Source organism: Pristis pectinata, chromosome 31 (genome assembly GCF_009764475.1).
Source record: "Pristis pectinata isolate sPriPec2 chromosome 31, sPriPec2.1.pri, whole genome shotgun sequence".
Taxonomy (NCBI): domain Eukaryota; kingdom Metazoa; phylum Chordata; class Chondrichthyes; order Rhinopristiformes; family Pristidae; genus Pristis; species Pristis pectinata.
Genome location: NC_067435.1, coordinates 3051324 through 3066157, shown reverse-complemented (window position 1 = coordinate 3066157; position 14834 = coordinate 3051324). Strand labels below are relative to the sequence as shown.

The 14834-nt window shown below is 43.0% G+C and overlaps 1 protein-coding gene across 1 annotated transcript in view; it reads left to right on the top strand.

Moving 5' to 3' along the window:
• Positions 1 to 14834, top strand: part of prkcsh (protein kinase C substrate 80K-H) — an 80689-nt gene that overhangs the window by 49219 nt on the left and 16636 nt on the right. The window contains exons 12-13 of the mRNA XM_052041807.1: positions 6625 to 6694; positions 13033 to 13122. Coding sequence (XP_051897767.1) covers positions 6625 to 6694; positions 13033 to 13122 — 160 coding nt within the window. The remainder of the gene's footprint in view (positions 1 to 6624; positions 6695 to 13032; positions 13123 to 14834) is intronic.

Below are 14834 nucleotides of genomic sequence, written 5' to 3'. Positions count from 1 at the left end.
CTTTTACAGTTTCAAAATAACAAAAAAGGAAAAGGGCCCGTTGCAAAAGTTTGGGCACCCTGCATGGTCAGTACTTAGTAACACCCCCTTTGGCAAGTATCACAGCTTGTAAACGCTTTTTGTAGCCAGCTAAGAGTCTTTCAATTCTTGTTTGGGGGATTTTCACCCATTCTTCCTTGCAAAAGGCTTCTAGTTCTATGAGATTCTTGGGCCATCCTGCATGCACTGCTCTTTTGAGGTCTATCCACAGATTTTCAATGATGGTTAGGTCGGGGGACTGTGAGGGCCATGGCAAAACCTTCAATTTGTGCCTCTTGAGGTAGACCATTGTGGATTTTGAGGTGTGTTTAGGATTGTTATCCTGTTGTAGAAGCCAACCTCTTCATCTTCAGCTTTTTTTTTTACAGACAATGTGATGTTTGCTTCCAGAATTTGCTGGTATTTAATTGAATTCATTCTTCCCTCTACCAGTGAAATATTCGCCATGCACTGGCTGCAACACAAGCCCAAAGCATGATCGTCCACCCCCATGCTTAACAGTTGGAGAGGTGTTCTTTTCATGAAATTCAGCACCATTTTTTCTCCAACTTTCCTGCGTCCTCACCACAAAATTCAGCGTCAGAAGTTTGCAAAGGAACATCTAAGCAAGCCTGATGCATTTTGGAAACAAGTCCTGTGGACTGATGAAGTCAAAATAGAACTTTTTGGCGGCAATGAGCAAAGGTATGTTTGGGCCCAAAACTGCTCTCAATACTCCAAATGTGGTCTGACCAATGCCTTATAAAGCCTCAGCATTACATCCTTGCTTTCATATTCTAGTCCTCTCGAAATGAATGCTGACATTGCATTTGCTGCCTTACTACTGATTCAACCTGCAAGTTAACCTTGAGGGAATCCTGCACTAGGACTCCAAGTCCCTTTGCACCTCCAATTTCTGAAATTTCTCCCCATTTAGAAAATAGTCGATGCCTTTATTCCTTTTACCAAAGTGCATGACCTTACACTTCCCTTCACCGTATTCGTTCTGCCACTTCTTTGCCCATTCTCCCAACCTGTCCCAAGTCTTTCTGCAGACTCCCTGCTTCCTCAACACTACCTGTCCCTCCACCTATCTTTATATCATCCTCAAACTTGGCCACAAAGCCATCAATTCCGTCATTCGGATAATTAATATATAACGCGAAAAGTAGCGGACCCAACACTGACCCCTAAGGAACACCCCTAGTCACTGGCAGCCAACCAGAAGAGGCCCCCTTTATTCCCACTCGTTGCCTTCTGCTGGTCAGCCAATCTTCTATCCATGCTAGTACCTTTCCTGTAATACTACGGGCTCCTATCTTGTTTAGCAGCCTCATGTGTGGCACCTTGTCAAAGGCCTTCTGAAAATCCAAGTAAACAACATCCACTGACTCTGCTTTGTCTCTCCTGCATGTTAATCCCTCAAAGAATTCCAACAGATTTGTCAGGCAGGATCTCCCATTAAGGAAACCATGCTGACTTCGGCCTGTTTTATCATGTACTTCCAAGGACCCCGAAACCTCATCCTTAATAATGGACTCTAAAATCTTACCAACCACTGAAGTCAGGCTAACTGACCTATACTTTCCTATCTTTTGCCTCCCTCCCTTCTTAAAGAGCGGAATCCTACTGAACCATTCCTGACTTTAGTGATTCTCGAAAGATCACTACTAATGCCTCCACAATCTCTTCAACTACCTCTTTTAGACCCTGGGGTGTAGTTCTTCTGGTCCTGACGACTTATCTACCTTCAGACCTTTCAGTTTCCCAAGCACCTTCTCCTTAGTAATAGCAACTACACTCGCTTCTGCCCCTGACTCTCAAATTTCTGGCATGTTGCTGGTGGCTTCCACAGTGAAGACTGATACAAAATACTTATTCAGTTCATTTGGCATTTCTTTGTTCCCCATTACTACAGCGTCATTTTCCAGTGGTCCGATGTCCACTCTTGCCTCTCTTTTACTCTTTATATATCTGAAAAACTTCTGGTATCCTCTTATTATTAGCTAGCTTGCCTTCATATTTCATCTGTTCTCCCCCTTATTGCTTTTTTAGTTGCCTTCTGTTCATTTTTAAAAGCTTCCTAGTCCTCCAGCTTCCTGCTAGTTTTTGCAATATTGTATTTCCTCTCGTGCTTTTAGGCTGTCTCTGACTTCCCTCGTCAACCACGGTTGCCTCATCCTCCCTTTAGAGTGTTTTTTTTTTGGGGATGAAATGATCCTGCGTCTTCCGAATTACTCTCAGAAACTCCTGCCATTGCTGCTCTACCATCATCCCTGCTAGGGTTCCCTTCCAATCAACCTTGGCCAGCTCCTCTCTCATGCCTCTGTAATTACCCTTACTCAACTCTTAGTACTGATACATCCGATTTTAGCTTCTCCCTCTCAAACTGCAGGGTGAATTCTATCATATTGTGATCACTGCCTCTTAAGGGTTCCTTTACCTTGCTCATAACCAAATCTGGTTCATTGCACAACACCAAACCCAGAATTGCCTTTTCCCTCGTGGGCTTGACCACAAGGTGCTCGAGAAAGCCATCTCCTAGGCATTCTACAAATGCCTTCTCTTGGGATCCAGTGCCAACCTGATTTTCCCATTCTTACCTGCAGATTGAAGTCCTCTATGGCCACCTTAACATTGCTTCTTTTACATGCCTTTTCTATCTCCTGTTGTAATATGTACCCCAAATATAGGGTACTAACCAGAGGCCTGTATATAATTCCTATCAGGGTCTTTTTACGCTCGCAGTTCCTTAACCCTACCCAAGAGGAGTCTGTCTTCTGATCCTATGTAACTTCTTGCTAAGGATTTGATTTCATTTTTTTACCATTTTTTCTGCAAAACTTCAGGAGCTCTGTACAGCATTTATGCTCTCAGAAATATCGACAAAATTAGTTGAATTGGTTATTCATCATAGCTATTGAAATTGATTGCTGTATTTGTCTAAATAAGAGAAGTTTTTTGTGAAATGTAAAGTGCTGTGTGTTGTTCAGAGGTTCTATGCTGTTGCAAGAGACCAACCATTCAGCATTTTAACTAGTTACCTTTCCTCACAAATGCACAAAGGCTTGGTGGACCTGTGGAGATGTTGCTCGTGTGAGCAGCATGAATGCAGTTAGATTATAGAGTGGAGGAAGATGTTATCTAAGCATTATCCTTTTAATCCATACCTCATCCACCTCTCTGAAAGGATCAGTGGCTAGCACCCTGAAGAAAGACTGTAGCTTAGTTTGAGTGGTGCAGTAGCTACCTTTGAACATCTCAACCCAGACCAGGGACGTACACCAGATGCCTCACTCTTAATTGCTATCATCAGTCATTGAAGAGCACCCTTGTATTTCTTGCAACTTTATTTCAAATGGCAGTAAGGTGGGATTGCACTGGAGAGAGTACAGAAGTCATTCACAAAGCTGAGGCACAAGAGACTGCAGATGTTGGAATCTGGAGCAAAAAACAAACTCTCTGATGTCTCCAGACTGCTGGAGGAACTCAACTGGTCAGGCAGCATTTGTGGATAGAAATGGACAGTTGACATTTCGGATCGAGACCCTTCATCTGGACAGATGCTACCTGACCTGCTGCAGTTTGTCTTTCACTCCACATTTATAAAGTTGTTGCCCGGACTGGGGAGTTGTAGCTCTGAGCAATGATTGGATAACAAGAATTGTTTTGGAACAGAGGAGGCTGAAAGACTTGAGTAGAGTTTTGTAAAACAAATTCAGACACCTAGATAGAGTAAATAGGAAGGAGGAATTTCTCTTTGTGGTGGGAGGGAGGGGAGCAGTGAGGTGAAGGGCAGAGAGATTGTGGTGCTGGGACGGCAGTGGTCAAAATCCAGAGGGTGTGGATTAAAATAATAGGAGATGAGGATAAGTAGTTTCACTTGAGGGTTGGTTGGGGTTTGGAACTTGCTGTTCGAAAGAGTAGTGGAGGCAGAAACCCTGATCCTGCCTAAACGTGTACTTGAGAAACAATGACCTGCAGATCTGTGGAGCAGGTGCAGGAGGGGGGGAAGCTTTTGTTTTTAACTGGTGTGGACAATGTGTGGAGTGGCCTTCTGCGTCTTAAGTATGAATAATATGACACTTCTTCGAAAATTTATGGCACAGTGTACTGAGTACATTCATCATCTGGAATGATACTTCTCGTAAATCTTGGCAAATTTTCTACAGTGAGGACATTGTTTTTCATCACTTTTTACTCAGATTTTTGAGACTACTGCTTTATATCTGTCATTGTCTGAATCGATCTTGGAATCTGCCTGGGTAACCACCCACACTGGAATATGAAACCGGTATTTACAAGCATAAAATTCCCTGTGTAACTCCTGGTCTGTTAGGATAAGGAGAGAAAAGACCCCTAGTGGGGAGAGAGAGGAAAATGATGGAAGCAGCTTCTAGTTTAATGTGATTCGTTTGGAGTTCAGAAATGCATTGGCTTAAGACTCTCCATAGCTACTTCTATGTTCTTGGATTGCTCTTGTATTATAGCTAATCGACCTTTTGAGTGTAGTCACCTAGCTAATGGACCAACAAATTGGCCCACAAACTGCAATGATGTGATTTTTGATGAACACATTTTGCTAAGAATATTAAGAAAAATGTGCAGCCCCTCCCATTGAACCGCTTAAGTTTCTCTGAATGAGCCAAATGGGGCCCTCATTTGCCATCTCATTATTGGTTGGCAGAATATTATTGCGATGTTGACATGAGACCACAGATGCTAGAATCTGCAGCAACACTCAATCTGCTGCAGGAACTCATGCAAGATCTTAACCCAAAACATTGACAATTCCTCTCCCGCCCCCCCCCCCCCCCCCCCCCCCCACAGATGCTGCTCGACCTACTGAGTTCCTCCAGCAGATCTCTGCATTATTCCAACATTGCCTTTTTACTGATGGAAAAGACTACCTTGTGACATAACTAACCAGCAGAGTAAAGCTGGAGTGTAAAACACCACACATATGAACACCAGGTGAACATCCGTACTTTGAAGGATTTGTCGTCCCTAGGCTTGTTGCTGGGGAGCTTTTTCTCAGCAGCTCAGTTGTCAACCCTGCCTTTGGTTTGGCTGCTCCATCACTGATGGTTTCAGATTCTATAAAGAGAGTAAACTATTGGCATCTTTGGGACCCCAGGCTGCTCATGGTCAGAGCACAGAAGCAGGCTCTTCAGCCCACCCATTCCCCCTGGCGCCGAGCAAGGGCCCTGCCCGTTCCCCCGGCACCCAGCGGGGGGCCGCCCATACTAATCCACGTTAACCAGCACTTGGTCCGCAGCCTTCTATGCTTTGGTGATTCAAATACTCATTTAGATATGTAAAAGTTACAAGAGTACTTGCCTCCTCAACTCAAGTAGTTCATTCCAGATTCCATCCATCCTTCGAGTGAAAAAATTCTTTCCCAGATCCTTCTAACCTCTTGCCTCTGAATCTAAACCTAGGTACCTCTAGTTTTAGATACTACTTGCATGGAAGAGAATTTCCTACTATGTACCCTATCTATACTTCAAGTAAATTTGCATACCTTTTTCTTCATATTTCTCATTTTCTTATGACACCCAAGCCATTTGGCCCATTGGGTCTATGCCAGCTCCCAGGGTGTTCTCATCCATTGCGTTCCCCCACCTCCTTCACTGTAGCCTGTTCTCTCACATGCCCATTGACTTCCCCTGATTCTCCGATTACCCACCCAGGGGTCATTTACAGCAGCCATTTAACCAACCACCACATCTTTGGGATGTGGAAGGAAACTGGGACATCCTGCGGAAAATCGGCGGACATGGGGAAAACGTACCAAGTCCACACAGATAGCACCTAAGGTGAGGGTCGATCCTGGATCACTGGAGTTGTGCAGCAACATTGCTGCTCGGCAGACATGGGTCTTGCCATCATCGATATCCTCCTCTTCTAAGGAATGTTTAAATAATGACTCGCTGACTTTTTCCTTGTGCTTTACAATATGGGAATACATAAGCTAGTGCAAAGCACTGATATGCCAGTGTTCTGTGTCAGCACGTAACAGTTTATGTAACTGTATGTGTTATAATTGTATAAAGCACTTTGAGACATTTCAACGTACCATCTGTTCCAGTAATGCTATCATTACCTTCATTCTCGTGAAGAAGTAAAGAGGTGTTCACCAATGCCAACTAAACAAGTTTGCTCTTTATATTTATTTGTTATTAAGGTGTTGACATTGTTAGCAATGTCAGCTTTTATTATTCATTCCAAATTGCCCCCAAACTATGAAGGTAAGTTAGAGTCAACCACATTATTGAGACTGGACCCACATATAGCCCAGATTGGGTAAAGTCAGCGCATTTGCTTCTGTGTCGACATTAATGAAACAGATGGGTTTTTACAGTTGTAGTTTCATAGCTGCCATTACTGCGTCCTTCTTGTTTTTAATTGCAGATCTTATTTAATTATTGAACTTAAATTCCCAAGGTGCAGTATTGGGATTCAGACCACTCTCTCTGGATTAATGATCCTAAACCCTGGCTGCTAGTTCTGTAACTCTTGAACCATTCTGGTCGAAGTTAAGTCATCCTGCTCAGTAGGGCATTAAACCTGTAGCCTCTTTATCTGTGTGTCATTTTCTTTCAGTTGCTGAAAAAGCTCGAAATGAATTCTCCGAAGCAGAGAAATCGTTGAAAGAGGTGGAGAGTTCGATTGGGTAATGTATCTCAAATATTTTAGCAGTTTGATATTTAAGATAAAGTGACCAATGTTTCTTTTTGGAAAAAAAAATGGCACCATCAGGAAGCTGAGAAAATCAGTCATCTGTGGCCCCAGAGCTTGAAGGATTTCAGAAGCTACTTGCAAATCTTTCCATTAAAGTTAAGAAATAACAGGAGGAAGACGTAATGTTTGCAGAGCAGAAAAGAAGCAGTAGGAAAGGGAAAGGTTCTCTCTGCTGGAAAAGCTAAGGCACGGCATGTAGACGTTTTACGATGCATCAATCTGCCCCATTACAGACTGAGGGCACTTAATTAACATGGGAGGTGATTTTCCATCCTTCTCTGTCACTGAAGACCTTAGTGCCAGAAATATTTGATGTTGAGAATTAGTTAATGTGATTACGCTGGATTGAAATGCTAATTCAAGAACTGTATTAGGACAAAATGGTCTTGCAAAGCTGCATTCAAATCTGGCTCACAGAAAATCCAGCCAAATATGCAATGCCTTTATACTTTGTTAACTGGAAGCAGAATTGATTTTCTTTCAATGGCTTTACCTTGGTTGACTGTCTTCAGCATTACATTTCATATGATGATGAGAATTTTGTCTGCATTATTGGGTTGGCACATCTGTAACTCTTTTTGTTTCTCAATCCTCACTTGAACGGTATTTGATCTTTAAAGGGAAAATTCCATTTGAATGTGGATAAAATTGGAAATCACTGCACTTTGCTTCAAAAAGGAATTCTTTGAGACAGAATTTTGCTGTCAGTGGTGCAATGATAGAACTTTGCTATATCCTTGGGGGCAGATTTTATAGAGCTATCTCTGCCCCTTGGCATTTACTGTTAGACATCAGAGTTGGAGGATATTAGGCATCTGGCAACAGTGATGCTATCAAAGTGGTTGAGCACCCAATCATGTTGATAGAATTTTCACATCAAACTAGAAAGGAAAAGCTCAATTTTAGTTAATTTAGTATTCTGTAAAGCGTAATGTAAGGATTGGATATACACAAGGTCTAGATGGAAGCTGGACTATCAACTGATTTTTTTGACTTGCATATTAAAACATCATGAAACTTTCAAGGGATTTACAATCCTCATAGTTTGATTTTTTTTAGGGCCAAATAGTTTGGAAAGTCTTCTGATTCTAAACCAGACTCTGATGCTGAAATATGTGTAGGGATGCAACAATTTCAAACTGTTACAGCACAAATAGTTCCCAGGCACCAGGTTATTTTTGTCGGATCACTTGCCTTTGGTAGAGGAGATTGCAAAACAACAGTGTAGAGGAATGCTGAGTTACCGACGAGGATTTCTGCATTAAACTATGAATGCCCAGGAGTCCTGAAGTCCGCTGTCAGTTTTGCAGCATAATGAAAGTGAATGCTGATATTTGCACAATGAGACAACTCTAAAATTTGAGAAAAAGCTTAGTCCCATGGTTTCTTAAATTCTTGCTGTATTTTAATATTATTCACAATCAGCATTATGCTGAAAGATACTGTACTTCAGTACTTTAAGGATAACGGGCATTCAAGCTGACAGGAGCACAGCACTGAGATGAATGGCAGATTCAGATACTGGACTGTCTTGCCAATACAACTATAAAAAGGTCCATAAGAGCTAAAGTACTGCAGATGCTGGAAATCTGAAATAAAACAGAAAAGGCTGGAATGTTAACTCTTTCCAAAGTGTTTAGTGTTTCCAGTAGCCTCGTTTTATATTCAAAGGCCCAACCTATCTCGTAGGATGTTTCAAAAATTAGAGTCAGAGTAATACAGCATAGAAATAGGCCCTTCGGCCCAACTCATCCATGCCCACCAAGCTAGTCTCATTTGCCCACATTTGGCCCACATCCCTCTAAACCCCTCCTATCCTACAGGTGAAGGAGCATACTTCTTGTAAAATAAAGTCAAAATCCTACTCAAGTCTCTCAAAGATGCTGGAATTATTGCTGCAGCCAAGTTAGCAGAATTCCTTTCCTATTGCACTTCAGGATTATATAAGGTACCTTCTGGGTCAGAGAATCAAAGGTTGTTCTCCACAAGTAGGCCCTCACCCCTTCTCTTTCCTTTCCCCCACCCTCATATCCTGTTCACCTATGTCCCACCTCCTTCCCCTTTTTTCCCGATGTCTACTGCCTTCTCCTACCGGATTCCTCCTTCAGCCCTTTGCCCCTTCCACCTATCACCTCTCAGCTTCTTTCATCCCCCTTCCCCACCCACGTACCTTTCCCTCTCAGCTGCTCACCTTTCACCTGCCAGCCTGTACTCCTCCCCTACCCCCGACCTCCTCATTCTGACTTCTGCCCTCTTCCTTGCCAGTCCTGTTGAAGGGTCTCGACCTGAAATGTCGACAGCTTATTTCCCTCCATAGATGCTGCCTGACCTGCTGAGTTCCTCCAGCAGCTTGTGTGTGTTGCTCCAGATTCCAGCATTTGCACATGAATATGAAGGGAATGGAGGGATGTGGATGACACACAGGAGGAGGACATTTAGTATGAATTGGCATCAAGATTGGTACAACAACATGGGCCAAATGGCCTGTCCAGTGCTGTACTGTTCTATGTTCTAAGTGGCAGACTTCTCCTATTTATGCCTTATTACAAGAATGCCAATCATTGCTTTTTTCCTTGGAGCATAGGAGACTGAAGGGTGACCTTGTAGAGGTATTTAAAACCATAAGGGGCATAGATAGGGTGAATGAGTTTTTTCCCCCCAAGGTTGGGAAATGAAGAAGTAGAGGGCATGGATTTAGGGTGAGGGGGGGGAGAGATTTAATAGGAACCTGAGGGGCAACTTTTTCACCCAGAGGGTGGTACGTAGATGGAATGAGCTGCCAGAGAAAGAGGCAGGTACAATAACAACCTTTAAAAGACATTTTGTAACTGTGACACTTTATTCTGCATTCTGTTATTGTTTTCCCTTGTACTGCCTCAGTGCACTGTAATAAAATGATCGGTATTGATGGCATGCAAAACAAAGTTTTACATTGTACCTCTGTACATGTGACAATAATAAACCAATTTACCAATTTACATTTGGACAGGTACATGGATAGGAAAGGTTCAGAGGGATATGGGCCAAACATGGGCATATGACACTAGCTTGGATGGGCATCTTGGATGGCATGGACCAGTCGGGCTGAAGGGCCTGTTTCCTTTGCTGTATGTATGGCTGTGCCTGAAGCATGTAGTCGGTGAAATCTTTCAGAACCTTCCGTACCACCCTGCAGTCTTCAACTTGTAAACACACAACTGAACACTTATTCTTCCACCAGCAACTACAAGAGGTTCACGTGGAATCGTGGCAACAGCCAGGAAAAGCCAACTAGCAGCTAACCTATAAATAGTGGATGATCTCTTTAAATTATGTCGATGGGGTAATGAGCGCTCGGCTTGTGTGTGCTTGAGAGGGTGCTTGAGGTTTGATGGAAAATAAAAGGTGGAGTATTCTTCAGATGGGGAGGATTCAAAAGACATTGGAGTTCAGAGGATCCTGAGCATCCTTGTATGTGAATCACTAAATATTAAATGAGGGTTAGAAAGCAGGTAGTGGCAGAGGGATGTTGGCCTTCTTTGCAAGAGGATTTGAGTACAAAAGTAGAGATGTCTTGTTCGAATTATTTAAAGCCCAAGTGAGACTGCATGTGGAATATCTGCTCTCCCTACCCAAGGAAGGATTGACTTGTGATTGCGAGACTGCAGCATGGGTTCACCAGATTGATCCCTGCGATCATGGGTTTGTCTTGTAAGGAAAGACTGAGCAGACTGGATCTATGCTCTGTGGTTTAGGAGGAGGAAAGGTGATAGCACTGAACTGTACAAATTATTCTGTGGTTTGGAAGGGTAGATGTGAAGTTGATTTTTCTTCTGGCTGCGGCATCTTGAATGGGGGCCAAAAATGACAGGTTTGGGAAAAGAAATTTCTTCAGCCAGCGGGGTTGAATCTTTGGAATTCACTCTCCAAGGCAGCTGTGGAGGCTTGAGTTCATTCGAGTTAGAGATGGCTGGGTTTTTGGACATGAAGGGAATGTGAAGATACAGGGTTGTGTAGGAAAGTGCTGCTGAGGTAAGGGAATTGGCCATGATCTTACCGACTGCCAGAGCAGGTACAAGGGAATCACGTGACCTCATGCTCCTGTCACTTGTATTGAGCTCCAAAGAGGGAGTGCTGATGTCAAATTGACATTGTCATCTGCAGGTCCTCTCCAGCTTATGACAGGGTTCTGTTCCTGAGAACCGTTCATAACCCAGACGGTTTGCAAGCTGGAAATGCGGCCGCGATGTATTTAAATAAAAACGTAGGCCAACCAAGAGCAACATGCGGTTAAACCAGGGTGTGTAACTCAACCATTCAGATACTGCCCTGAACAGAGTTCCCACACGGCAGATGCCTGCAGCTGGCAAATCCATCCTGCCAGTTTCCCAAATGCTCATTTGTATGTACGGACTGTACATCAGCTGTTTGTAACCTGGGGAGGAGTTGTATCTTTGTGTTTTTCCAATGGCTGTTCAGTGCTCTGTCCTCCCTGATCCGGGATGTGGCATAACGAAGGTAAATGGAGGGGCGTCACTTTGATGCCAAACAATGTCTGTAGTGCCCTCAACTGGAAAATCCAAATGTAGGAAAGGTTGAGGAATGGGAACACAAGGAGGTGTTCATTCCCTCTAGCTGACCATCAATAGCTCAATGACTGAATGTCCACCTGAACTCCCCTGTCCTCCTGTAAAAGATTCAAGATCATTGACGTACCTGTAATGTACGAACCTGGAGAGCTTGCTCACAAAAACTTGGTTCATGATTCATTTATTCCCTTGTTTCTGTACTGACCTAAATTTTATCTCCAGTCCCTGGGGTGGCTTGAACTCACATTTTTCTGACTTGGAGAGTGCTGCCATCTGAGTTGCAAATTATATTAAGAGGCAGGAGTATATATGACAGCACAATGCATTTATTTTTTTGCCATAAATTAGACAATATTTAATTTTGCTATTATTTAAGTCAAATGTACTTTAAAATAAGATATTTTCTTTTCTCTGCTGAAGGTGGTGATTGCTTCTGAGGTATGACTGCACATGTGTCATCAGCTCTGATATCCTGACTGTTCTTCATGCTCCAGATTAGATTGCAAGTGTTGACGGGCTGTTTCATTGCAGGATGTTTCACAGCCTGAAGCTATCTTGTCCTCGTGGTTGCTGGATAGTAACCAGTCATGAGGACTGCTGCATTTTTTTTGTGCGGTGGGGATGCCGGGGGCTTGTTGTGTCCTTGAATCAACTGAAGTTAATTGTCCTGCCTCTACAGTGCCCTAAACTAGACCAATCCAGATGGACAATTAAAATAATTCAACCTAGATTCTTAGATTACTTCAAAGTGCAGCACACAATATAAATTGTTTAGCACTATATGTGAATTGATTTCTCTCCTCCCCCACCTCATTCCAAATAATTAGAAAGTTAATCAATTGCCTGGCAGATTGTCCTGCTTCAGATGTTTGTCTGACACATGAAGCAAGAAATGCAGAGAAGCTTTACAAGGATGTTGCCAGGACTTGAGGGGCTGAGTTATATGGAGAGGTTGGGCAGGCTAGGTCTTTATTCATTGGAGTGATGGAGAAAGGGTGACCTTATAGAGGTGTATAAAATCATGAGGGCTATAGATAGGGTGAACTCGCACGGTCTTTTTCCCAGGGAAGAGAAACTAAAAACTGGAGGGCGTAGGTTTTAGGTGAGAGGGGAAAGATTTAAAAGAGACCCGAGGAGCAACTTCTTCATGCAGAGGGTGGTCAGTATGTGGAACGAGCTGCCAGACGAAGTGGTTGAGGCAGGTACGTTAACAACATTTAAAAGACATTTGGACAAGTTCATGGACAGGAGAGGTTTAGAGAGATATGGACCAAATGTGGGCAGATGGGACTAGCTTAGTGGACACCATGGATGGGTTGAGCCAAAGAGCCTGTTTCAATGCTGTATTAGTCAATGACTCTGTCTACCCCAAACGGTGGTGTAGATGCTCTGACATTGGAACAAAAAGTGTTTAAAAAGGGTATTAACTGAAGTATAGAACAGTTTTGGTAGGGAATGTTTTAACTCTGACTTGTGCAGTTACAGCAATACTGTGGGACTGGGTCAGTAAGAATCTAAACAGATTGCCATTTTCAATTGAAAGGCACATTTCTAACTTCTTTATTTTCTTTGCCATTTGATTTTTTTGGTTGGTGACAGTAGACAGGATTTGGAATGCTTTGAATTGCAGTTTCAAATATCAAAAGTTCCAACCTAGAAAATGCAGCCCTGTATTTACCATTTCAGTGACACTGTTTTGTAGGAGCCTCGAGAAGGAACTGATGGTTGACCTTGGACCTGATGGAGAATTTGCCTACTTGTTCAATCAGTGCTATGAAATGACAACTAATGAGTAAGTGGCTTTTTTTTCCCCTCAGTCCCTGCTCCTTTTTGTAATGTCCCTTTTGGTTTCAGTGTAAAATGAAGATACTGCTGGTTCTCTTGTTACTCAAGACAGGTAAAGTATGATTGAGATCTCCTATCAGAGAACTGAAATAGGTGGAATGTGGAATCAAATTTCTTTACCTCGATCAATTTTCATCCACATAGCACCTTGCACTCTTTTTTTGATCTAATTGTGTGCTTTTTTGTATAATTTGTGTTGCTTATTTCTTCTGAATGTTGTGTCTGATGCTATGTGCCTGTGATGCTGCTTGCAAGTATGTTTTTCATTGCACTGTGCACACATGTACTTGTGCATATGACAATAAACTCGACTTTGACTTTGTAGCAATGAGCTTTAATTGACCAATAACGTTGGCAGCATTAAACTGCAGCATTTGAGTGATCACAGCCTTTTACCTTTATCAGCTCGCGTGTAATTTTCTGCATATTAATGGCACCTGCTTAACTTCTGTAGCTGACTCATCCTGTTGGTGCTTCTGCAAGTTAAAAACGTTGCTGACAGCAGGCGTGCACTTGTCCATGTCTGGCTGTAAGGAACAGCCCAATCAGGGAGTTAATTTGTTTCAGGCTGCCAGTTTCAAAAGTAGAGTAGCTGGTCCCGAGGTTCTGTTCCCATGTTTTCCTGCAAGTGGTGAAAAGACTTGGACGAATCATCTGAAAGCAATGTCCAGTACAGGTGACCCTCAACATAGAATAGTACAGCACAATACAGGCCCTTCGGCCCACAATGTTGTGCCAACCTTTAAACCTCGCCTAAGACTATCTAACCCCTTCCTCCCATATATATTTTAAATTCCTCCATATGCTTATCTAGTAATCTCTTGAATTTGACCAATGTACCTGCCTCCACCACCGCCCCAGACAGCTCATTCTATGCCCCAATCAGTCTCTGGGTAAAAAGCCTTCCTCTGATATCTCCCTTGAACTTCCCACCCATGACTTTAAAGCCATGCCCTCTTGTATTGAGCATTGGTGCCCTGGGAAAGAGGTGCTGGCTGTCCACTCTATCTATTCCTCTCAATATTTTGTACACCTCTACCATGTCTCCTCTCATCATCCTCCTCTCCAAAGAGTAAAGCCCTAGCTCCCTTAGTCTCCTCATAATGTAACACTTCAAGTTACAGCCGTTCAGGTTTCAGAAATTCGTCCTTACAGAATTCACAGATCACTACCCAAAAATTTGAGAGACAGAATAAAGTTCGTTCTCATGGAACTTCAGTGTGGTGGGGGGGGGGGGGGGGGGGGGAGAAAAAGTAAATAAATCAATGCAATTTTTTTTAAACAATGTGTTTTTTGATGCATGTGCAGATGACTCGGCTTTGCGACATGGAAAATTGTGATACGGCTCATTTTGTAGGAACGCAGTTCCCCCCATAGTGCAGGGATCGTCTGTATAAAAGTAACTAATATGTTCGTACAAATGTGTCAGTGCCAGTTTGGCATTAGAATCACAGAATGGTTACAGCACGGGAGGAGGCCATTTGGCCCTTGCCAGCCCTCACTTCCTGTGGAACTCTCCAGTTCGTCGACTTCCTCTCTCTTTGTAGCCTTGCAAGTTTTCTCTCCCAATTATCAATTCCCATGAAGGTCACAGTGAAACCGAACTCCACCAGATCTGAAGGTTGTGTGTTCCTGATTCCAACTGCCCTGTGTAAATAA